Here is a 27059-nt window from a genome sequence, read left to right as displayed (position 1 = left end):
CTTTTGGTGTCCTCTTTAATATTATTGACTCGCTTAACTTCATATTTCATATTTTCCTTCTTTATAACTATTTTAGTTGCCTTCTGTTGATTTTTAAAAGCTTCTCAATCCTCTAACTTCCCATTAATTTTTGGTCTATTATATGCCCTCTCTTTGGTTTTTATTTTGGCTTTGACATCACTTTTCAGCCACAGTTGTGTCATCCTGTCTTTAAAATACTTCTTTGGGATGTATATATTTTGTGCTTTCCGAATTGCTCCCAGAAACTCCAGGCATTTCTGCTCTGCCGTCATCCCTGCTAGTGTTCCCTTTCAATCAATTTATGAAGAAGTCAGTGGGAGGAGCTAAAGATGACGCCAGAGGATTTTGCTGACCTAGGCAACTTCTTCAATTTAATCTGCAAAACAATTTAAATCTTCTGTTCTCATGTCCTTTTTTTTTGGCTTTTCAAGGTGGCTGAATCCTGTCAGAGCCCATGATCTACAGTAACACTCAAACTACCTTCGTCATGGATGGTGGGCTTTCACTACTTGGAACTCACCAAGCAGCCTGCATTACGGGGTCTCCAGGAGTGGCTTGGAAGACCTGTGTCTTCAAGGTGTGGCCCTATGGATAAACCAATTCCTCACCGATGTCGCCGATTGAATGTTGTGGGAGATCGAATGATTGAGACAGTGAGCACAGCTGTCGGAGGCCTCTGTACTCTCTCTCTCTCTCTCTCTGACTTGACGGTGAAATTGAAGGGTAGATTCTATCATATTAGGATCACTGATCCCCTAAGCATTCCTTTACATTAACTTCTCTAATCAATTCCAGTTCATCGCACAACTCCCACTCCAGAATAGCCAGTCTCCTAGTTGGCTCAACCATGAGCTGCACTAAAAAGCTATCTTTTAGGCATTCTACAAATTTCCCTTCTTGAGATCCTGCGCTAAACTGATTTTCCCAATCTACCTGCATATTGAAATCACCCTTGACTATTGTAACATTGCCCTTTTTACATGCATTTTCTATCTTTGTAGACCACACCTTTGCTACTCCGCAAAGGCCTGTATATAACTCCCATCAGGGATTTTTTTACCCTTGCAGTTCCTTAGCTCTATCCACAGTGATTCTGCACATTTCTGATCCTATGTCACCTCTTTCTAATGATTGGATTTCATGTTTTATGCACCCCCCCCCCCCCCCGCCTACCTGCCTGTCCTTGGACATTATCCTTGGACGTTAAGCTCCCAACTATAACCTTCTTCCAGCCATGATTCAGTAATGCCCATGATATACATGCCAATCTTAACTGTGTTGCAAGTTTATCTACCTTATTCCGTATACTGCGTGTATTCAAATATAACACCTTCAGTCATGTATTCATCACCCTATTCAATTTTGGCCTCCTTTTACACTACAGCTTATCCTGTTGGCTGCAGTTTTGCCCTATCATCAGCCTCTCCTTGCTAGAAGTCTCACTACACACTGCCTCTATAAACCAACTACCCCATCCTCAGCACTATCACTCCGGTTCCCATATCCTGCCAAATTAGTTCAAAGCCTCCTGAACACTCTAGCGAGCCTGCCCATAAGGATATCAATTCTCCCCCTCGGGTTCAGGTGTAACCGATCCCTTTTGTACAGGTCATACCTTCCCCAGAAGACATCCCAATGATCCAGAATTCTGAATCCCTTCCCCCTGAATCAGTTCCTCAGCCACACATACATCTGCCAAGCCATCTTATTCTTACCCTCAATGAATCTTGGCACAGGCGATTACTACCCTGGAGGTCCTGCTTTTCAGCTTGCTACCTAGCTCCCTAAAATCTCTCTTCAGGACTCCTCCCTTTTCCTCTCTATGTCATTGGTGCCAATAAGTCTTTTGGCTGCTCACCCTGCCCCTTTAGAACACTGTGCACCTGATCCAAGACATCCCTGACCCTGGCTCCTGGGCGGCTACACACCATCCGGGTTTCTCTATCGCATCCACAGAATCTCATCTCTATTCCTCTAACTATGGAATCTCCTGTCACCACTGCAGTCCTCGTCAGCTCTCTTCTCTTCTGAGCCACAGCACCAGAGACCCAGTCATTATGCTCCCCACTGGTAGGTCATCCCCCTCAACAGGCCTGTTTATATGTGCTGTGACTACATGACCAAGAGTGCAGTTTAGGTGTTGGCCCTTTTAAATAGGCATCCATTAGTCTCGAGAGACCATGGATCTGCGCCTGGAGTTTCCAGGGCGCAGGCCTGGGCAGGGTTGTATGGGACACCGGCAGTTGCCCAAGCTGCAGGCCTTCCCCTCTCCACGCCACCGATGTTGTCCAAGGGAAGGGCACTAGGACCCAAGCAGCTTGGCACCGGTGACATCGCAGAGCAATGTGTTGTTAAGTGCCTTGCTCAAGGACACAACACGCTGCCTCAGCTGAGGCTCGAACCAGTGACCTTCAGATCACTAGACCAATGCCTTATCCGCTTGGCCATGTGTTAAATAGCTCAATTTCAGAGAAATGGCCCCTTAGAGGCTATTTTTCAATCCAATGACTTTGAAAACCTCATTGCAGATGTATTTTCTGGGTCCAGCTAATGCTAACATCATTTGCGAGAGTTTACCTCCAGGTAAAAGATTATGAGTCAAATTTCCTTACAACAACCCAGAAATGGGCGCTAGATTGTTTCAGTCTGATTTTCAACAAACTCAGATTTGCTTTTATGTCTGCATGAAGCTCTGGCCAAGTTAGAGACGTCAGAGGAACATTCACAAAGATGCATCCACTGGCTGGTTATTCCCACAAAGTGATGAAGGACCACGTGAACATAAAGACTTTATATAACAGACTTGCAACTTATTTGTACAATCTGTAGTGCACTCCAATAAATTAATAAGCAGTCTGGAATTTTTTTGGCCTTCAAAGGATTTAACATTGAAAATAGAATTATGAATCCTATCCCAGCCATTGTTATGCCTTGAGGAAGTGATAAAGAATTCCATTCCCGTAGTCCCACACCACAAAAGCAGCAACATAAACGCCATACATTTCCACAGCAGATATCCTTCTGGGAACCATGTATTCATTATTAAATTGGGCTTGAATTTGGAAAATTGAGCCAAGTCAGGATTTAGGAGCAAGAGCCTGGGAAGATGAACAAAAGGCCACGTTGTCATCAATCACAATATGTTTGTATGAAACTTTCTAATATTATGATACCCAGCCATTCAATAGTAAAAATATTGACTCCAGCTCTGTAATCTTCATCAAACCTACCCTGGCTCCACATTTTTTGGCATCAAACTGACTCCAGCTCCAGGTTTTGGATCAAACTGACTCCAGCTCCACATTCTGTATGAAACTGACTCCAGCTCCACATTCTGTATAAACCCACTCCAGTGAACAGCCCAAGATCACAGCCCTTGTCAGGCTGGTAAAAGGATCTTGTGAATTCAGCCAGTACTGTGCAATGCACTTTCTGCAGACTCTGTGTGTTTCTATCCATCCTGACCATGTAGTCTGAGCTGTTCTTTCTCTCTCTACATTTTTAATCCACGCAGAGAAGCCATTCAACTTCACCGAGCCGTGTGTCGCTGCCAACATTGAAAAGACACTTCTGAGTCATCTGGCTATCCAACAGGTTGGTTAAAAGCTTTTATACTCTACCATTATTTTAATATGGAGACAAACACAATGAATAATTATTAAAGGTGCAAAAATTGTTAATGTTTGTTATTCAGTTTCTCTGCTGCAGTGTAAATCTTTTTAAGAAGTAGCTTGACTTGAAGGGTGCCTTTCTAGTCTTACATTTAAATAAAAATGGTTTTTGGATATGGTGTGGCAGGCACTTCACAAGCTATAACCAGCATTTGTTACTCATTTCATCAGCCTCTCCAGATTCAGCTGCAATGCTCGGGTCAATACAAACAACTTTTCCATCTCTACTACCCTGTCTGCATCATACATACAACCTCTACACATCCTAGTCCCAATCTAGTTTCCTCTGCCGATACAATTACTGCATTAATATTTTCTGCTTATACCCCTCTCAGTCTAACCCTGTTTTCATGCAACATTCCCACTTTTAATCCTCTCTGCCTACACCATTCCTAGTCTAACCGTCTACCTGTATTATTCCCACTTTAATCCTCTCTGCCTAAACCATTCCCAGTCTGACCATCTCTGCCTACATCATACCTATATGATCATAACTCTTTCTGATCATATCATTCCCAGTGTAACCGTCTCTGCTTGTAGCTTTCGTACTCCATGGACTCTCCACATAACCGTTCTCCCTTCAAGTTCTTCTCCTGAATCCCCCATTCAATCCTGACCTGCAGGGGAAATATCCACCTGCACACTGGAGGCAGTTTGTGGTGTTCAGTTAAACACATCCTGGATATGGGAGAAAACCATATCCAGAGGAAATCCGTGTTGGCCTCAAATTATTTTGATTTTTCAGAAAAAGTTGTTTGATTTGTCTATGAATGAGCTTGCACGTTTTCCCTGCCACAAATCTTGGACTTCTGTATTTTGTATTGGCTGCTGCTGCTTACAAAGACAAGCAATTATCTTTATTCAACCTGCCTTACAAGGATGTCTGAATAGCAGCTCCATACAATAAACAAAAGGAATTCTGCAGATGCTGGAAATCCAGAGCAACACACAAATTGCTGGAGGAACTCAGCAAGTTCGGTAACATTTGTGGAAATGAATTAAGAGGCCAGAGTGGGCAATGGAGGAAGAGTCGAGGGGGAGGGGGCTTTTTTTTACCAGAATGAGAAATCAATATTTATGCCATAAGGTCAGAAGCTACCCAGATGGAATATAAGGTGTTGCTCCTCCAACTGGAGGGTGGCCTCATCATAAACAAGAGACTGACATGGACTGACATGTCGGAACGGGAGTGGGAATGGGAATTAAAATGTTTGGCCACTGGGAAGTTCCGGTTTTGATGGATGGAGCTGAAGTATTCAAGGAAGCAGACCCCAATTTACAACGGGCCTTACCGATGTAGAGGCACTGGACACAATAGGCCATATATGTCAAACTCAAGGCCTGCGGGCCAAACCCGGCCCGCGATGGAATTATCTTTGGCCCGCGAGATAATATCTAATTACTATTAAAGCTGGCCCCAGTAATCGAAGCGCCTATGGCGTATGATATGTCTAATGCTGAGTTTATTCAGGTACCAGGTTTTCAGGGTTTTTAGTGTTTATTCGGCAGTCTTCTTCATAAGAAACGGAATTTGTAAAGTGAAACACTTTGTAGTTATAGCAGAGACTGAGACACATGAGAGCAGGCTGAAAAAACGGAGGCAACGAAAGCTGCGTTCGCACGCGTCCGACTGATCCGGCCCGCATGAAGCTGCATTTTGCTCAATCCAGCCCGTGACCTAAAATGAGTTTGACACCCCTGCAATAGGCGATTCTGGCAGATTCACAGGCGAAGCGTTGCCTGACCTAGAAGGACTGTTTGGTGGCCTGAGTAGAGGTGAGGGAGGAGGTGTTTGAGTAGGTGTGGCTCTTGTGCCGCTTGCAGAGTTAAGTGCCGGGATGGAGATTAGTAGGGAAGAGAAATAGACAAGGGAATCATGGAGGGAGTGATCCCTGTGGAAAGCAGAGTGGGGGTTTTGGGGGGAAGGTAAAGATATTTTTGGTGGAGGCAGAAGTTGAGGAGCATGATACATTGGATATGGAAGCTCGTGGGGTGGGTGGTAAGGACAAGAGGAACTCTATCACTGTTAAGGTGGCGGGAGGATGGGGTGAATGTGGATGGTCATAGTGGGGAGGGATGAATGGACAAGGGAATGGTGGAGGGAGCTCCATACAATTGTATTCTGGCACTTGACTCATGAGGCATCATTCAGATTCTTCTTCCGCTGCTACTTTTTCCTTCTGCAGTGCATCACTTCCAACTTCCCTCCATTACATTGGACCAGGCACATTTCCTCTCTATCAGTCTTCATGCTCCATTAGCAATTTGATTTTCGGTTGTCTGCAATCTCCAAAAATTCTACTCTCTTTTTTTTTTGCATACAAGTGGCAATGGACTGATCCTAATTCCCATCCCTCGGGAATCCCGTGTGCTTCTTTTCGATACATCAAGCCAGTCAGTGTACCAGCACAGTTATTTATCGTAAGGTAGACACAGACTATCAGCTTAGTGTCAGATACCTTGCTGTGTGCCTTGTCGTGTACAATGTTAGCATGAGGCATTCACATGTGAATGGATGAACCATCTTTCTGAAATAGAAGGCACATCACTTATGCTGCAAATCCAAAAAGCAGCAGATGCTGGATCTCCAAAGTAAAAGCAGAAAATGCTGGAAACACTCTGCAGGTCAGGCAGATCTTGTAGAGCGGGGGGATAGAGCTAACTTTTGTGCCCAAAGATCTTTCTTCAGAACTGGTACAGATTTCTACTGAAGGGTCTTCAGTCCGAAATGTCAACTCTGTTTCTCTCTCCACAGATTCTGCTTGACCTTTTGGATGTTTCTAGCTTTTTCTGTTTTTGTTCCTCACTGATTTGTACTAAAATAGGAACTACATTTTTCTGATTCAGCGAGTCCATTGGCTGTGATGCATTTTAGAATGTCATGCAGATACAAAAAACTTGCATTTCATGATCACTTGCAGAGCCTCAACATTCATGTTCTAAAGCATTATATGGAGTTACTTTTTGAGGTGTAGTCACTCTTGATAGATCAGAAAAATGGCAATAAAGTGTGCACAAACTCCAAACCAATGAAAAATAGGGGCAGGAATCATCCGTATGGCCCTGCTGTAGCAGTCCATAAAGCCATAAGACATAGAAATACTGTAGACCATTTGGCCCATCAAGTCTGGTCTAACGTTCCATCATGGCTGATTTATTAACCCCTCTCAACCCCACTCTCTACCCTTCTCCCTTACTAATCAAGGACCCATCAACCTCCACTTTAAATACACCCAATGACGTGGCCTCCACAGCTGTCTGTGGCAATAAATTCCATAGATTCACCACCCTCTGGCTCAAGAACTTCCTTCTCATTCCTGTTCTTCCAGGACATCCCTCTATTCTGAGGCTGTGCCCTCTGGTCCTAGTCTGCCCCACTATAGGAAACATCCTCTCCATCCACTATATCCAGCCCTCTCAATATTCAATAGGTTTCAATGCCATCCCTTCTCATTCGCCTAAACTCCAGTAAGCACAGGCCCAAAGCTCTCCAAAGCTCCTCGTGTGTTAACTATTTCATTGCCAGGATCATTCTTGTGAACCTCCTCTGGACCCTCTCCAATGTCAGCATAGATAAGGAGGCCAAAACAGCTCACAATACTCCAAGTCTTATAAAGCATTGCTCTTATATTCTAGTCCTCAGTAAATGAATGGCAACATTCACGATTCAAGATCGTTTAATGACGTTTCCAGGACACGAGCGCAAAGGAGAACAAAATGCTTGTGACTCCGGATCCGATGCGGCACAAAAAACACAATAAGATAAAGAACACAGTAATAATAAAAACATATATATAACGTAAAGTAGCTTATATACTTAGATTGATTGTATGTCCGTAATATAATGCTAGACACAGGAGTGTCTATCAATAAGGTGACTGACAAGAAATGATAAAGTAGTGATTGGGGATGTGTGGTGGGGTGGGTTAGTGGGTCGAGGTGTTGATCAGCCTTACTGCTTGGAAACAGTAACTGTTTTTGGTCCTGGCATGGATGCTGTGTAGCCTCTTCCCTGATGGGAGTGGGACAGACAGACCATGAGCAGGGAAGGTGGGATCCTTTGGGATATTACTGGCCCTTTTCCACCGCCTTTCTGTACGTACCGTACATCCTTGAGGGCAGGTAGGACGGTGCTGGAGGCTGGACAATAGAAATCAGAGTATTTCCAGTGTTCACTGTGTTGCCAGTGCAGAGTTCAGCTGCACTGGAAGTGTTCACTGTGTTGCCAGTGCAGAGTTCAGCTGCACTGGAAGTGTTCACTGCGTTGCCTGTGCGGAGTTCAGCTGCACTGGAAGTGTTCACTGTGTTGCCAGTGCAGAGTTCAGCTGCACTGGAAGTGTTCACTGTGTTGCCCGTGCTCAGTTAATGCAGAGAGTGGTCAGAATATCAAACTTCTTTCCCTGGGGAGTAGAGTAGTTAAAGTGCATTCAAGGAAATGAAGTAGCCAATAGTGAGAAAAGGAGAAACTAAGAGCTGTTAAGGTGAATTGAGAGGCTTACGTGGAGCCTGGTTTCAATTGTCAGGCTATTGGGATATGTGATCTTACAGCCATGCTGTAAATTCTAGAAAACTTAATGCAAAATAAAACACAAAATACTACCATCCATCTTAAATCATTGCATCGACACAACAGCCCACCAAAGATAGCCACTGGCATTGCTGTTCATGGACCCAGTCCAGCTATGTGCTTCCATCTCTGCAACATTATATGAAATGTATTGTTATTTTATCATCTCCCATGGTGGTGTTCACATGTCACAGGTTTAAAACCAGTCACAAAAAGACAGTTGCCACTAAATCAGCTGCTCATTTTCACACCACGTCTGAACTGCTCACTCACAGCTCCCTGAGAAACTGCTGCAAGCCCCCAGAACCACTTCTTACAGATTTATTAGCGTTAACATTCTGCGCTTACTGTTAGGATGATTTACATCTGTAGTTTATGGTTCTAGCAGGCATATAGGAGTAAATTGTAAAATGTGTTATCTTTCCCTGGTAGTGAAGTAGTAATAACCTAACGACCTGTAGTTACAGAATAAATCTCCGAGATAATATGAAGATTGCAGTCAGTTCAGGTGAGTGTATCTGGAATGACGTGAAGGGCAAGTTTACACACACAGAGTGGTTGATATCTGAAAAACACTGCCAGAATGGTGGAATCAGATATGATCACTATGTTTAAAGAGGCATTCAGGCAAACACTCAGACAGGCAAAGCGTAGACGATACAACCTAATGCAGGTAAATAGGATTAAAAAGGTTGGAATGGATGTGTTGGCAAGGATCTGTTTCTGTGCTATGTAACGAGCTGAACCTCAGTGTTGCTATGTAGTGCATTATTTGTTGTGCTAAGCTCTGACTGTGTGTGCTATTCTGTAGAGGTAGAGTTGCCAAAGCCATTTAACACTCTAGCATCAGACGGATATAAAAGTCACACCTTAGTCAGGAGAAATGAGGGAGAGGTGGCCAAGAGGAAGGTGGGTCCTAAGGAGCGGGTCAGATGAAGTGAAGACAAGGACAAATGGGAGTCAAAGTCAGGTGGGGCAGTGCTAGGTAGACCCTGAAGATGGTAAGGTCTCGGTTAAGTAGGACTGGGAGTTTTCTGGATGGGAGATCTAGCATAGTAAGCTTTAGAGACTAAAGTGCTAAATATGGTTCAGAGATCTTTCAAGGCACAAAAGACCTCAAGGAATAAGGGCAGAGAGCAGGGACACACAACTGAGATAGATAATCAGCGTGGTCATATTGACTGGTGGAATAGATTGTAGGAGTGAATAATCTTCTCCCACATGTTTTTATAAATGTCTGATCTAAAGCAGAGATCCTTGGTCTGTCTATATGGGTTACGTTTTTGTTACGACTTATGAAATAGGAAATCTGCAGGTCAGCTAGCCAATAATATAAAAGTTTTTCCGATAAATAAAGAGTAAAAGAGGTGAGAGTTGTTATTGGACTTCTGTAAAATGATGCTGGAGAGATTGTAATGGGGGATAAAGAAATGGCAGACAAACTTAATAAGAATTTTGCATCTCTCTTCACTGTGGAAGACACAGCAGCGTGCCAGAAATTCAAGAGTGTTGGGGGCAGAAGTGAGTGCAGTTGCTATTACTAAGGAGAAGGTGTTTGGGAAGCTGAAAGGTCAGAAGGTAGATAACTCACCTGGACCAGATAGACTACACCCCAGGGTTCTGAAAGAGGTATCTGAAGAGATTGTGGGGGCATTACTTGTCATCTTTCAAGAATCACTAGATTTTACAATGGTTCTGGAAGACTGGAAGATTGCAAATGTCACTCCACTCTTTAAGAAGAGAAGAAGGCAGAAGAAAGGAAACTATCAGCCAGTTTCCCTGGCTTCAGTGGTTGGGAAGGTGCTGGAGTGTATTACTAAGGATGAGATTTTGGGGGTCACGTCATAAAGTCGGCAAAGTCAGCATGGTTTCCTTAAGGGGAAACCTTGTCTGACAAATCTGATAGAATCCTTTGAGGAAATAACAGGCAGGATAGACAAAGAAGAATCAGTAGATGTTACCTACTTGGATTTTCAGAAGACTTTTGACAAGGTGCAATGCATCATTCTCTGCAACTTCTGCTATCTCCAAAGGGATCCTACCACCAAACATATCTTTACCTCCCCCCCCCTCTGCTTTCTGCAAGGATCACTCCCCTTGTGATTCCCTTGTTCATTCATTCTTCCCAGCATTTATCCCTGCAAACAGCCAAAGAGCTTCATCTGCCCATTCAGCTCCTCCCTCACTTCCATTCAGGGCCGCAGGTGAGGCAACACTTCACCTGCGAGTCTGTTGGGGTCATCTACTGTGTCTGGTGCTCCTGATGCGGCCTCCTCTTCATTGGTGTGACACACCATAAATTAGAGAACCACTTCTTTGAGCACCTCCGCTCCATCAGCAAAAGTGGAATTTCCAGGTTGCGAAATATTTTAATTCCCATTCCCCTTCCACGTGTCAGTCCATGGCCTCCTCTTTTGCCACAACGAGGCCACACTCAGGGTGGAGGAGCAACATCTTATATACTGTCTGTTTGGCTTCCAACATAATGGCATAAATATTGATTTTTCCCTTCCGGTAAAAAAAAATTTCCTTCCCCTCCCCTTTTCTTCTATTCCCCACTATGACCTCTTGCATCTCCTCACCTGCCTATTACCTCCCCCTGGGCCCCCTCCTCCTTTCCTTTTTCCAATGGTCCACTCTCCTATCAGATTCCTTCCTCTCCAGCCCTTTACCATTCCTACCCACTTGGCTTCACCTATCGTTTTTTAGCTATCCTCCTTCCCCTCCCCCCTTTTATTCTGTCATCTTCTCCCTTCCTTTCCAGCCCTTTACCATTCCTACCCACCTGGCTTCAATTAACAATTACAGCACGGAAACAGGCCATCTCGGCCCTTCTAGTAAAGTTCACCTATCATCTTTTAGCTATCCTCCTTCCCCTCCCCCCTTTTATTCTGTCATCTTCTCCCTCCCTTTCCAGTCCTGAAGATGGGCCTCAGACCCAAATGTTGACTGTTTATCCGTTTCCACAGATGCTGCCTGACCTGCTGAGTTCCTCCAGCATCTTGTGTGTGTGTGTGTTGTTCTGGATTTCCAGCATCGGCGGACTTTCTCGTGTTTACGATTTGCTGCACGGGGAGGTTGGCTGTCAGTGACCAGTGGTCTATAAGGGGTGGCGTTCGGACCGCTTCCTTTCACAAGTCAAAGATCTGAAAGATGGAATTGATGGCTTTGTGGCCAGATGTGCAGATGAGAGGGCAGGTAGTGTAGAGGAATTGGAGTATGCAGAAGGAAGTAGACAGATTAGGAGCGGGGGGCAAAGGAGCAGCAGATGGAATATAGTGTAGGGAACTGCGTGGCCCTGCACTTTGGTAGAAGGAATAAAGGTGTAGATTATCTTCTGAACAGAAAAATTTCAGAAATCAGAGGTGCAAAGGGACTTGGGAGTCCTTGTTAACTTGCAGGTTGAGGTGGTGGTAAGGAAGGCAAATCTAATATTAGCTTCATTTTTGAGAGGACTATAATATAAAAGCAAGGATGTAATGCTGAAGGCTTTGGTTAGACTGCACTTGGAATACTTTGAGCAGTTTTGGGCCCCTTATATACAAAAAGATGTGCTGGCATTGGAGAGGGTTCAGAGGAATTTCACGAGAATGATTTCAGGAATGAAAGTGTTAATGTATGAAGAGCCTTTGATGGCTCTGGACCTGGAGATTAGAGAATGCAGGGGGATCTCATTGAAACCTATTGACTACTGAAAGGCCCAAATAGAGTGGATGTGGAGAGGATGCTGAGCCTAAGACTGGAGATGGATTAATAATTCAGCCATGATGCAGATTCAAGAAGCAAAACAGACTAATTCTGCTCCTATGTCTTATAGTCTTGTGGTCTTATGTGTATTCCATTAAAGGCTCTAATATTCCTCCCTCCCATCTTCTAATTTTTAACCCTTTAAACTCAGTTTGAAAATATTGATTCTAAAGCTGAATTATGAAAGTTTAAAAATCTATATTTGGTTGAAACTGATTTCCATGTTCTTGTTAAATTTGGCAAACCTGGTTATGGATAAAAACATCGTAGAGAAATTTTACTGTAGGCGTTCACAGAAGGATACAATGACAAATAAGCCACTTACGCTCCTGACATAGAGGAATTTTCATTGCCAAAAAGATGTAGGTGGCTAAAGAGTCATGGAGTGATGTTGAACACAAAGTTTGCCAGGAAAAGGGTAAAAATTCATACAGAGCCTGGTGTCCGGGATGGATTCGATAATAGGACAAGGTGACAGGACAGGTTGGCAGAGCTACAGAAAATGATGGAAATAAACTTGCAATGTATACCAGAAGCAACATAAAACATGGTGTTGCAACTATATCAGGAGTTGGGGGTGTAGCTAAAAGCTATTGTAAGGAACTAATGGTGAAATTGTAATTGAAGATGAAAAAATGTCAGTAATCACACTGAAAGTAAAGGATGTGTATCTGAATATCCCTGACAACAGATAGATCAGAGACTGGGACTTGCCAGAACTGAAAGAATCAAAATAATGCCGATGAGAAAAGCAAGGGAGAGAAGCAAGATAAGCAACCAGGCCCAGACTGTTTTCAGACCAAAATCCAAAGGTGACAAAATTGCTTTTGCTCTAACTATTATATTCCAAAAGTCCTTTCAATTCACAAGCCAATGATGCAATTAATGAAACATTAAAATCCAGATGAGCATTTATTGCTACATCTACTCTGACTAAATAGGAACAGAAATTTATGAATTGACACAGACCACCTGAGCCAGCTGATGTGTCTCAACCGTATCCAAGCCTCATCTCACCCTCCACACCTCAGTCTACCTGTTCCTTTTCCCTCCACCTATCCATCGCAGTCTCCTCTAAAAGCATTTCAGCATATTTTCGCTCCACGCGTTAGTGTGTTGGACATCCTCACCAGTCTATGGATACAAACGTTCTTTAAGAATTCCATACTGCTGACTCTCTTATTATTCTGGCTCCTTTCTTTGGATACAACCTATGCACCTATCAAAGTTTCATGTAATCTTAAAGATTTCTATTGCATTACCCTTCTGCTTTCCTTATCTCAAGATCCAAGTTGTGTGGTCCTCTTCTGGCAAGTAAGATCTCTCAATTTTGCTCTAATGCTGACTACCCTGTATCGTAACACCATTCCGCACCTTGATTCTATATCCACCGATGAGTTCCCAATGATACTCAGCCTCTACACAGCTGGTTCATGGAGGGGAGGGGACCAAGATTACCTACTCATCTTGTCCAAACACTGTGAATAGTTTTGGCATCTGGAAATATCCAAATTGGAACAGTTGATCAAAAGTATGGAAAATTATTTTAAAATTTCTAACAAAATATGGGAAAAAACTTGAAGCTTCTAAAATTGCTCAAAATCATTCAGATAAATTAAAATCATTGAAAGTCCAAAAATAAAACTATAATAGACTGTCACATTAAGGCATAGAATATAAAATAAATATTCTAAGACCATAATCCCAAGCAGCTACTCTCCTCCTCTGAGGTCACAGGAAGTTCTGATCGGATGCAATTTGTTTGACCAGAGTCAACAGGGAAAGGGATTGCTACACTGGTGTATGAAGGCACGGCAACCCAAAAGGGGATTCAATGGCCGAACATGGTTCTTGGAATTGCCTGCGGAAAGCTGATAGAAAATTTGGGAATTCTGTGGGCACCATCTTGAACCTGCTGGCACTTGTGGGCCAGACACCAGCAGTACCACACAGGATCTGAACCAACACCTCTTCCGAAACACGGCATCAGATTTCCGGTTTTGGGTGGCGCTGTAGCTCGTACTTTACTGCAGCGGATGCTGTCACAGTGAAGTAGTTTCCTTATGGAGATTAACTCAAATTCAGGGAAAGGAAGTAGTGATGAGGGAACGTCTAATTCATAATCCAAAGTAGCATTTGTTTTGACAGCTATTCTAAATTTAAAAAAAGAACAGAAAAAGGACATCCTCATTTTATAAAGTGTTGTTTTGTTCTTTTGCTCATTTGCCTGGATTAGCTTTGCTTTGACATTCTTTTAGACTGTCTTTTGTTCCAGACAAGTCTATGGTGAGGATTTATGGAATTTTAACTACAGCTTGGTTTGAATACATCATTCATCTGGAGCAATCACATTGCGAGAAACAACAGCCTAATGTAAATCTCCTTCCGCACCAAAACCTTCATGATTCACACTGATGTCAAATGTGACTGTTTAACGCACTGACTCTTGCTGCTATTAAATGCTTCAAGAATTAATCACTCACATCATGGCTTTTATATCTCCCTGCCTACTGCTGAGACCTACACACAGGAACGGGAGGACCCTGCACTCTGACATGCCTAGCATCACATTCGATTAGGTCATCCAGTCACAAACAAGAGAAAGTCTGCATATGCTGGAAATCTGAGCAGCACACACAAAACGCTGGAGGAACTCAGCAGGCCGGGCAGCATCTGTGGAAAAAAGTAAACAGTCAACATTTCAGGCTGAGACCCTTCGGTTTTCAACTCCATCTGGCCATCAGTATTAACAACTTTAATCAATAAAAACTACCACTTATGATATTCGAATGACCATCCCCATGTCTTCCCCCAACAGGTTGGAGTTCCTGGACACTCTTCTTAGCGCTGATTGATCTGAAGGTGATGGTGTCATGTTTGGACTGTCCTATTTGTGGATGATATTTACCCCATCTACCCTACAGAGTGGTTGGGCCACATCCAGTGACTGCCCTGTTTCAAAGTTTCAATCACAGACATTCAGCTAAAGCATTGGATAACACTTTGGGGTAAGTCTCTAAAATGGCTTCAACAGGGAAATAAGGATTGTCTATTTAAAACAAAGATGCTGCAATTTTTTTTTACCCCTTGTGGGCCATGAGTCCTTGGAAAGGTGCTGCAAGCAGAGGTTTGACTGTATTTACGGCAGAAGTACATAGTTTCTTGATATGCAAAGGAAGTCACTCGGGGTAGATAAGAACGTCAAAGTTGCAATTGGATCAAGTGGCCTACTCCTGCTCCTAATACAGTACCGTACAATTTTTAGGCACATATATATATAGCTAGGGTGCCTTAGACTCTTGCACAGTACTGTGTTTGTCACCCTGGAGCGGAGAACGAGTTTGTAAATCTGGCGGGAGCAATGGATGTTGGGAATGGTGAGGGAGGAACGCCGTGGCTGAGGAGTGCCCAGGGCAAGGGGAGGGTGGTACAGGTGCAGGCACACCCAGCCCTGAGGCACCAGACGAAGTCACTTCATTCCAAACAACTGGTTTATTGATCATTACAGAATGTCTCTCTGGTGCGTCCCACTCCCTCCCCTCTCCCTTCCCCTTCTCCCAACCATGGTTCCCCTCTCCCTGTCCCCTTCCCACTCTCAGTCCACAATAGAGACCCAGATCAGAATCAGGTTGGCACATATATCATGAAATTAAGTGTTTTTGTGGCAGCAGTACAGTGCAAAACATAAAATTATTGCAGTAACTGTGCAGTCTTAGGCACCCTAGCTACCGGTATATATATATATATATATATATATATATATATATATATGTGCCTATGATGTTTGAACTGTATTGTACAGGGAACTGAGTTCTTCGTCACACAGAGATGCATTTGGAATATAAGAACTGTGTCAATGGCAACAAACTCTAGAACTGCACCAAGCCTGTTCTATGATTAGCTTGGGATTATGATGGAAGGTAATGTCATTAGGAGAACTCCACATAATTCACAACCAGCGACATGGGGTTGGGATTTCATTTTAAGAGCCCGATCTGGCGTTCAATAAAATGTGTTACAGGTTTCTTTAAACATAAAATGCCACACTTGGTTTTGTTTGCGGAAACCTACAAGCTGTTAATTTACTATGCTTGCAACACACTTCCCCTTCCTCAACATTAAGCCACTGAGTTCATTCTTAAAATTTCAGATCTTTTACAGTGTCTAACAGGAAGTCTTTGGGGGGGAGGGGAAGAGAGAGAGAGAGAGAGAGAGAGAGGGAGGGAGGGAGGGAGAGAGAGAGAGAACACGCGTGCGTGAGTGTGTGCGTGTGAGTGCATGTGTGCATGTGCATGCATGTGTAGAAGTGTTGCCTGATCAGCTTTAATGCAGATGTTAAGATTAAACCCCCTCTTTCTCAATTTACCAGCAATTATTTCTCGATATTTGTTCCTTTTAATATTTTAAATGCTCTGATGAAATCACAACATTTAACCCATATGCCACACTTCAAGTGTATTATAGGTAAAATAATTCATCACCCAAATAATTTTCTTGAAGCTGCTGCCAATGAGTCAATGCAATTTGCATTTTACTTTTACCTCTGCTCTTTCAAGTTGCCACTAAAGTGATAATAAACCATTCTTGTCTAATCAGTGTTGTTTGCTAACATTCTCTCTGTGCACCTTTCGTTGAGGTGTACAGAATGGTATTAATATTAATTGAATGAAGCTGCTCAGTCAGATTACCTCATGGAACACAGGCCATGTTTGTTCTGAGCATTGAAAAAAAGAGTTAATTATACAAACATATGTTCATAGGAACAGGAACAGTCTATATGGCCCCTTGAACTTTTTCCGCTATTTATTAACATCACAAGTGTATTTATTTCTCCTAGTTTCTTGCAACAGAGAAGGCCATTCAACCCTTCTATTCTACCAGATCTCAGAGCAATGTTATCAATTCCATTTCCCATTTTATTTCCTTACAGTCTATTCCTTCTCTCATTAACTTCCTGATTTTCCTCTTGCTCACTTACACAAGGTGGGCAATTAACAGTGGCCAATTAGCCTGTTTTTGAATGTGGGAGGAACCTGGAACAGTTGGGGATAATCCCACAAGGATACAACGAGAGTGTGCAGATTTTATGTGGCAACTTTTACACCCTCAGGATATCCAACAGGACTTCACAACTTCACCTGCTTGGAGTATGTCAACTCTACAGTAAGCTTGTGCAGAGAAAGATCCAAAGAGCTCATGATCTGATTAAAGGGATAAATATTTTCCAGAACATCAGAGGGAACCCACCCCATCATCTCCCTTGAAGTAGGGGTCTGTGTGGGTGAGTTGGAACCTTGGTCTACTGTCATCTCAGTTGATCAGAAGCAAGTGCAGGATTGACGGTTTTCTAAATTGTCCTGGGCTTTTCGGAACTCCTCTTTCCGAGAGCCTTGGGTGAGTCAGGTATCAGAATGGTCCCAGGACCAATCCCTGACTTGCACTGGGGGGGGGGGAGGGGGGTTGACTCCTGTGCTCCAAGGCTAAAGTTAGGGCCTTAGGAGTGGAGGATGTGTTGGCCATCTAGTTAACTGTGAGCCAGAAAGATAGGAGACTGACCTGACCTCATCCTCCTAGGTCAGGGTCAGCAAGTGCTCTAGGCTGTCTTGACATGGATTCATTGTTGCCTCTGGAACTTCCGACCCAACAACCCTACGGGAGAACCTTCAAGTCAACCATGTTGAGTTTACTGCCATGTGCTGAAGTATGAAGTGCAGGTACAATGTAGATTCCAGCAATACACAGAATATAAATTATACAAGGCAGTGAAGAGAAAAATACATTAGTTTAAAAAAAACAGAGGCAGCCCCATGGTAGTGCAAGAGGTGATCTGTAGTGTTCTGAGGGGTTAGGCTGGCCCACCACCAACTACTTAAGATGCCAAAGGGTGAGCAACAATTGCCTCTCTTGCCTGTCATGCCCCCCCCCCCCCCGAACAAAATGGTTAAAGTATATCACTTGGGAAGAGGTTATCAGTTCCATAGACAATGCTTCTAACCCGAACAGCTGCAGTGGGAGAAATGTGGGAAACGGGAATTCCTGAGCAGTTGATGGTATATGGATTATTCTGTACTTTCCACACAGGTGAGCCGATGATGACCTTAAATGAATCTGGTGACTGGGCAGCGGCCCTGAATGGTTCAACGTGCAAAGCGACCACGTCCCCCACATTCTCGGGCGTTTGCCTGCTCTTGGATTTGAAGCCCTTTTTCATCCTGCTGTATGCGGTGCTGGTGCTTGTGGCTTGCGGCGGCAACCTGCTCCTCCTGGCTCACATCGCCACCACCAAGAAGCTCCACACCACCACAAATTTCCTCATCGGCAACCTGGCCGCCTCCGACCTGGTGATGTGTGTCTTCTGCGTTCCGATGACGGCTTCCTACGCCTTCGAGAGCAGAGGCTGGCTCTTTGGGATCTTCATGTGCTACTTTATAAAGCTGATGCAGTCCACCACCGTCTTTGTATCTGTCTTATCCCTCACTGCCATTGCTGTGGATAGATATGTGGTGGTGGTATATCCCATCCACCGCCGAATTAGACCGCGCTCTTGTGCCTACATCATCATATTAATTTGGATGCTCTCTATGGGGATCTCGATGCCAACTCCCCTGCACACCCAGTACATGAACGTAAACCAGCTGGGATACAACATGGTCATCTGTGAGGAGATTTGGTACGAGCTGGAGAAGCAAAGTCTGTTGTACTCCTGCACCATCTTCCTGTTGTTCTACATGCTCCCACTCTGTGCTGTCTCCATCTCCTACTGTGCCATCTCGTGCCACCTGAAGAAGAGAAAGATTCCGGGTGCTGCCTTGTGCAGCCAGGAGAAGTGGTCAAGGAAGAAAAGGAGGACCTTCTGCATGCTCCTCATTTCCGTCCTCTCCTTTGCACTGTGCTGGATGCCTCTGCAGACGGTGAACCTGATATGGGACATCAACCGGGACCTCATAGACAAGACCTACTTGGGAGTGATCCAGGTATCGTGCCACTTACTCGCCATGAGTTCCACCTGTTACAACCCCTTCATCTATGCGTCACTCCACAACAAGTTCCGGCTGCACCTGAGCAACCTGCTGAGCCGTAGTAAGAAGCAGGGCAGTAGTACCATGTCCAGCCAAGTGTCCCGCTTGAACACCTGCACCTCGGCAGATGTGCCCACCTTCATCAACGGCAACCTGAAGAGGAAGTTCCCTCTGCAATAGGGTGCCTGGTGGGAGCAACTTGGCCAGGCCACTGAAGTTACTGCCTCCCCTCACGAGCTTAGAAGTGGGTCTTCCCCACAGCAGCTCGATAGGCCCTAATGCAGTCCTGCAGTGCTGAGCAGAGATTTCCACTTAGTCCTTCTCCCCACGGGAGCTGGAGGATTTCCAAGGTGGTTTGGAACAGCAGGTGCAATGCTGGTATTTGCTCTGCTGGTTATCAAAATAAGTAATTGCTTTGTCGTCACGGGCGCTTATCCTTTCCACACTGCAGAAGAATACAGCAGCCCATTCTGACCCGAGGCAGCGCACTTCCATCACGAGCCTTCAAAATGCGTGGCAGTGGGAACAGCCACACACACACACACACACACACACAGACTTCCTGAGGCAGGAAAGCATCGTACCTCTTGTGGAATGGCCTTATGGCCTTTATTTGGCCAGTGTATTTCTAGCAGGCCCCTGCTCAGTTCTGACAGGACACGGTGTTTGGGGTGGTTGAAAGGAAGAGATGTGGACCCTGTGCTGATCAATCCTGGTTGGATCCGGTGACAATGTCTGAAGAAAATTGAGGAAGAACAGGATAAAGTTCTTCAGGCAGACATCAGAAGTTTTTAAACATAAGAAAATCCCATCTATCTGTCTTGATTCCAATACCCTTAATGTGCTTGCCTAACATAAATCTATCAGCATTCACATTTGATCAAGTTATGAGCTCGCCTTTTGGAAGAGAGGGTTTCCAGTTATCCATTGGCTTCTAAGAAGGAGTGCTTTCTGATAATAGCCATCAATGGCCAATGACCAAGACAGGGAAGTGAGTCTGACATCACCCACAAGTGGAACTGAAAACAAAGCAAAACCAGCTTTGGTCTGGATTGAGTGAGGATATCAGAAATAGAAGCTGGAATAGTCCTTCAGACCTGCTTCACCATTGATCAAGGCAGTGGCTGAGACAGTTATGGCAAATGCCACATCAGTCAATGCAGACCAATATATCGTACTGGAAGGGAACTGGATTCAAACTATTGAGTGAGACTCGATATACACTCTGGGTTCCCCCACATGGAATAACCACATCTGGCAGTGAGAGGAGGTGAATAGAAAGCCTCCAGTTGATCAGAATATCCTGGCCCCAGCCACATGACAAACTTTCCAGACCTCCAGCTTGCCATCTCCAGCATCCCCGTGACACACTGCAGCAACACAGAGGAAGATCCCCAAAGCTTATGCCAAACAGGTTTCTTTTAATGATATGAGATTCTGATGATGCTGGAATTCTTGAGCAACGCACACAAACTGCTGGAGGAACTCGTCAGTTTGGGCATGGAGGGGAGTGAACAGTCAATGTTTCGGGCCAAAGTCCTTCATCTGACAGTACTGGTGAAGGGGTCTCGGACTGAAATTTCGACTGCTTACCCCTCCAAAAATTTTGCCTTACCCGCTGAGTTCCTCCAGTATTGGCGTGCGTTCTTTAAGACAAAATCATTGAACGCTTGTGCTGTTGGATTTAGGAATAAAAGGTGGCTGAAGGTTCAGCTGTCTATCAGGGAATAAAGTATCTGCTTTCTTGATGATAGCCCCCCTAATTGACCAACCTCAGGAGAGTGGAGGTTATAGTAGAAACAAGGAGCGCGATCCAGAAGCATGTCCATCACAAGTGGCACAAAGAACTCCACAGCTTGACATTCACTCTCCATCTCAAGAATTCTGTAAAAATATATTTGCAAGTAGTACGGTAGACTTCTCAATTGCCTTATGTATCAGAGATGGGTTTCACCAAAAGTAAAGTGAATGTTGTAACAGTTGGATAAAATGAGGTTCTAAAGCTAGCGTCCTAACTATAATTCGGAAGCCATTCTTTACATTTGGAAATTCCATGTCAGACGGCTGTACGAGGAAGCTGGTAGGATGGAAATAATGTGTTGTCAACCAGTTAGCGTAACACCAATGTTGAAAAATGTTCTGGAGTCTACTTGTTACAGTAGAATGACTGAATACAAAGAGATATCAATAGAATGGGTAAATCCCTGGCAAATGGATTTCAATGTGGGGTTACACTCTAGACCTGAAAAGGACTAATCCAAATGGAAATCACAATAAAGCAGATGCTAAAACATTGAAATAAAAACAGAAATATGGAGTAGGTAAGGCAGCATTTGTAGAAAGGGAAATAAAAAGAAATTTTGCACAGATCTATAAGATATTCCTTAAGTTGAACATATTTCTGTGCCTTGATATGGGACTTTTCAAGGAATCCCAGGCCAGGTTATGCTCATGAAAGGAGAAAACCTGAGCCAGTATTAAATATGGATGACCTGTAACAGAAATGGCCGGTTCACATTTTTTTCTCCTTCTTACTGCTCTCATTAACTAAGTGACTTCATCTATTGTAACCCTGGCGTCAATTCTGTAAATTTCCCCTTGGTCTTCTCCGTCACTCATCTGTGTCTGCAGCTAAAATTCGTTGCAGTTTTCCTAGTTCTGATGTAGGGTCTTTGACATGAAAACTAATCACATGGGTGTAATTGTGTGGCTCGGGCTCATTGGGCTGGAAGAGCCTGTTATCGAGCTGCATTCCTAATAAAATAAATGTATCATGGCCACAGCTAGAAGCCGTTCAGCCTATAAGCTCCACACCAGTTCCCCATGAGCAATCCCATTGTGGGAAGCTTGCTCCATTTTCCATGTTCCCATAGACACACACTTGAAGTGGGATCAAAGTGAGCAATGCGCTCCATTTCATTTGAAGCATTTGTTAATCTATTTGATGTAATGATCCATACTCTTCGAGAGCTTACAGATGAGATCAGTCTGACACCTGTAGAGTATTCCACTTCAAAGTCATCTGGTTAAGCTGCTGCTCTTAACTTTTACAGGTTGCGTCCGTTTGACTATTTTTAATAAACTGTGGTGTTAATAATGTACCTGTGATTTTGTGTTTGTTGTAACATGCATATTTATCATTGTACTTTATATTTTATTAATGGCAAAGCAAGCTCATTTAATCTAGAACACCGCCGTGTGATGTATTAGAGACTGCTTTCATTATCCCAAAATAAATAAGTATCATGAGAGCTTGTTAATATCAGCAGTGGCTTATTTTATTAGATTGCCACACGCAACATAATATAAGAAATAATCCTTTGCTGTATGATTAATTCAGGACCCTGGATAAACCTAGTCAATAAATGGAAACTTCCGCCCATCCTGCGGTGTCTAAACCGATACGCCGAGCAGCCGAAGCAAGTGAGCAAAGAGCGATGTTACCAGCACAGACCACAATGATAAAGCCACAAACGGGAGGTTCATTGGGTAACATGGTGGGGAGAGCCTGTCCTGCACAATTTAAAGAAATGGCGTTGAACAAGACATGTATTTATTATCACACAGAAGGAGGCCATTCAGCCCACTGGGCGCATCTCAACTCACACAAGACACCATTCTTTCCCTCTCTCCTGCTTTTGAACCCCGCCTGGTTCCCTTGGCTGCATAAGTCTAAGAAATACACACTCCAGTCCCGCCAAACCCGTGAGGCCGAGTCGGAGTCCTGGTTTGTGCGGATGCTGTGTAATTTATTACCGTGTTACAACTCGGTGCCAAGAAACAACAGAAATGCATACGATTAAAGGGATTATGTTTATAAATCTTAACTAAAGGATTAGTAAAGAAAAAAAAAGGCCCATTATAATTAAACAGTCAAATGTGCACAATGCGGAGCTCAACTCTTCCAAAAGTCACACATATTCGCCAGTCCTCAGTAGACTCCAGCACCTCGATCCATCGAGTCACGGTCCCCCACCAGGTCGAATCCTACAACCAGTTCTCTCCAACGTCTTCTCTCTTCCTCTCCTGCCGAAAAAACGACCCAGCTCACACTGGTGTCAGCCACACAGCACAAAAATTTACTCCCCCGATTGGACGGCTCACATTCCAAAGCACCCGTTATCTCGAACCATAACCCCAACACTGCTTCTACCGAAAGACCATTGCGTTCGTTCGCAGTGAAACCTTTCCCAGGGTGGTACACTTGCCTTTTAATTCCCTTTTGATTCTTTGTGCCATTCACCTACACCAGGGGCAATTGACAGTGGCCAATTAACCCAGCAACCCGTACGTCTTTGGGATGTAAAGCAAACCTGCTTGGCCGTGGGGAGAAGTGAATGTGCAGACTCCAGCTGTATCACCCACTGCGGAAGGAGATTTTACTATGTAAAAGGCTGTCACTTCAACTGTTAGCAAACTGTATGCAGACAGACTAGAATTACTCTGATGGGGATTTTTCTTTCCTGCAGTGCTTTGCCCTTGCTCCTTTTCCTCAGCCATGCTGTTTCATCTTTAAAAACCAGTGGATGAACGAGCCTTCAATAACACACAAAAAATTCCCTCACCATCCCCTCTTCTTTTATTCCCCACTCAGGTGTCTTACCTCTTCTCACCTGCCTATCACCTCTTCCTCATCCTTCCCTTTCTCCTACGGTCCACTGTCCTCTCCAACCCTTTATCTTTTCTACCCACCTGGCTTCACCTGTCACCTTCTAGCTTGTTGTCCTTTGCCCCCGCCCCCACCTTTTTATTCTGGCATCTTCCCAGTCCTGAAGAAGGGTCTTGGCCTGAAATGTTGACTGTTTCCATGGTGTCTGACCTGCTGATTTCCTCCAGCATTCTGTGTGCAGTGCTCTGGACTCCCAGTGTCTGCAGACTTCCTCATGTTTATGATTTACATTTGTCTGCATATTCTCCTTTTAATTATGGACATGGGAATTGACAGGAACTTTTCAAGACTGCTGTAGTATTTATTTTTAAAACAGGTCACAACAGCTGAAGTAGCACAGCACCCAATATCCAGAGTAAAACCTCACTCTAGAATGGGAGACCCAGTGGGTAGAGCCATTCCAAAAGAGGAAAAGCAGAACCCACTCCTTATCAGGCATCCACCACCTACAGGGTACATGTGTGAAAGGGCACAATTACAATTACAAACGCTTTGGGTTTGGCCCTGAGTCTTGGTAGATAGGAGAGTTATCAGGGCTTCAGGGAGACTTTAACTCTCAACCACTTCAGGCTGGGAGTGCCAGTGGAGCGGTTTGTCAAATTCGGGCTGTAAGCTGGAAATGTGAGTAGACTTGGTGCCATTAATGTGTGATTAGTTTTATTAGATTGCCACACATGGTGACAATATATTATCATCTCTCCTCTATTGGGACAAGGCCAACCCCAGCGTGAAGAATGTTCACAACAAAGTGATTCTGCTTGATGGGCGCCTCACCCTGCGCCCTCCACCACAGGCAAACACTGGCTGCAGTCAGTCCACTGTGGTTACTCACCCCCCCCCCCCCCCGCTCAGGGAGGGGCACTCCTGATCAGAACCAGCAGGAGGCTGAAGAACAACCAGGGCATCCTTGTCTGTCAGCCACACCTCAACTGTCGGTTCAGAGGTAGCACTGTTACTGGAAGTGGTTTGGTGAACACTGCCCTTGTAACATTGCCTGCTACAAAAATGTGGATGAGGCCACATTTGGAATATTGTGTTCAGTTTTGGAAAGGTTGTATTTATTTATTCAGAGGTACAGTGTGGAATAGGCCCTTCTGTCCTTCGAGCCACCCCCGATTCAACCCTAGCCTAATCACAGGACGCCTCCGAGGACCACAATCTAGTCATTGGGTTAGGAGACTTGCGTGCTTCGATGACCCGGAGAGCTATGGTGGCTGGAGTCACGGCTTTATGCATTGGTTCTGCGTAGGGTCAACTCATGCCGGACAGGTCAAAGGGCAGAGGGCAGTCCTCCAGGTTCTGGGGTTCAGCTCAGGGTTAGCAACCCTGACTGGTAAAACAACTTTGTAATGGAAAAAGCATTTAACAATCCTTCTACAACTGAGCATGATGGATGGTGTTCCTGAGTCGCTATTCGGGACTTGCCTGACTGACAGTGGTGAAAACTGGGAGGAAGTTACCGACACGATGAAGGAAGTCCTGAACACCGCCAGAGGTGGAGGAGCTTCATTGCTGCCATAAACGCCAGCAGTGTGACAGGCAGTAAGAGTCATCATGGGACAGTTTATAAAGACCAACACAGCTACCAACAGGTATGTCTTTGGACTATGGGAACACCCAGAGGAAACCCACGTGGTCACAGGGAGATGTCACCTAGATGTCATTAAGCTGGAGGAGATTTTTGAGTTGCTGGGTCTTGAGGGACAGACTAATGGAGAGAGGCTGAGCAGGCTGGGAATCCCATCATTGGAACACAGAAGAATGGGTGGTGATCTGTTTGAGGTGTGCAAGATGATGAGGGGCATTGATAGGGTGAATGTGCACAGTCTCTTTGCCAGGAATGGGGAATCAAGAACTAGAGGGCATCGGTTTACAGTGAGAGGAAGAGAGACTTAATAAGAGATTGAGGGGCAGCTACACCACCCACAGAGCAGTATGGAATGAGGCACCAGAGGAAGTGGTTGAGGGAGGTACATTAACAACATTTAAATCAAGCTGGACAGGTACATCGACAGGCAAGATTTAGAGCAGGGGTTCCCACCCTTTTTTATGTCATGGACCAAAACCATTAGGCAAGGGGTCCGTGCACCACAGTGTGGGAACCCATGGCTTAGAGGGATGTGGGCCAAATACAAATTGAATAGCTTAGATACAAATTGATGCCCTTTGTAATACTATGTTCCTGTGCTGCCCCTGTTCAGTGCCTCTGTGCCATACTCCTTCAGCCCCTGTACAATGCAGCTGTACTGCATCCCAAAGGAGGCATTAATCTGTGCAGAATCTCCTGGCAGCATAAAGAAAGAGGTTCTTCCAACAGGACTGGCCAATGTTTGTTCTGCAACTTGCACCAGCCTGTGGGGTCTCGTTGTGTGCACATTGACTGATGTCACAGAGCCACTCAGCCCATCTCACTCATGCTGACCAGCAATCACCCATCCAAATTAGTCCATCTCTTGGCCCACAGGCATCTATGCCCGGACAATTGAAGTGTCCAGGATGTGTTCCCTTTGCTGGAAAAAGTGGCTGTACTTCGTAAAGTTCCTGTCCCAGGGCTGTGAAGGAAGCCATATAAATCAAATTATTTTTCACCAAACCTAGTGACAGAACCTGAGAAAATTCTGCCTCTCACACCTTCTCTACTTCAGCAGCACAGCAGTGGAAGCTGCAGTTTTAAACTCCTGGGAGTGTTCATCTCTCCTGGAACACATCTTACACAATCAGGAAACCTTACCAATGCCTCTACCTGTAGAGGAGGCTGCAGAGAGCCGGACTGTGCACATCTATCCTCACCTCATTCTACAGCTGTGCAGCCTCCTCACAGGCTGCATCACTACATGGCAAGGAGACTGCACAGGCTCTATGACACACCGCTGACACCAAGGACAAATATACAGAAAGCTGACGGAGAAGGGTCAGTATCACTAGGAAGGATTTCACCCAACCTGCCCATGAATCGTTCGTCCCGTTCCCGTCAGGGAGGAGGCTATCCAGCATCCACACCAGGACCATCACACTCAGAAACAGTCACTTTCCCCAAGCAGTGAGGTTGATCAACACCTCCACCCACCACCAGTACTTTATCATTTCCTGACACCCCTGTGCTTAGGGTCACTTTATGGACATACAATCAATCTATAAGCTATCTTGGGTATCATATTTATTATTATTATTGTGTTCTCTATCTTGTATTTTTTTTGTACTGCATCCAATCCAGAGTAACAATTATTTTGTTCTCCTATACACTTGTGTACTGAAAGTAACATTGAGAAGCCTGGCTTCACCTGACAGTATCTCACGTTCTGGTTAGTGGGATCAGCACTTGCTGCTCACTCCCTCCTCTCCGACTCACGTGGCCAAGGTTATAA

The 27059-nt window shown here is 44.5% G+C and overlaps 1 protein-coding gene across 1 annotated transcript; it reads left to right on the top strand.

Moving 5' to 3' along the window:
* The first annotated feature begins 18098 nt into the window (after positions 1–18098).
* prlh2r (prolactin releasing hormone 2 receptor) lies at positions 18099–19205 on the top strand. The gene has a single exon (XM_073038990.1). The coding sequence runs from the start codon at positions 18099–18101 to the stop codon at positions 19203–19205; it is 1107 nt and encodes a 368-aa protein (XP_072895091.1).
* Positions 19206–27059: the final 7854 nt, after the last annotated feature.

The sequence above is a fragment of the Hemitrygon akajei genome, chromosome 3 (genome assembly GCF_048418815.1).
Source record: "Hemitrygon akajei chromosome 3, sHemAka1.3, whole genome shotgun sequence".
Taxonomy (NCBI): Eukaryota; Metazoa; Chordata; class Chondrichthyes; order Myliobatiformes; family Dasyatidae; genus Hemitrygon; species Hemitrygon akajei.
The sequence above is the reverse complement of the archived record's forward strand: the minus strand, read 5'-3'. Positions and strand labels throughout refer to the sequence as shown.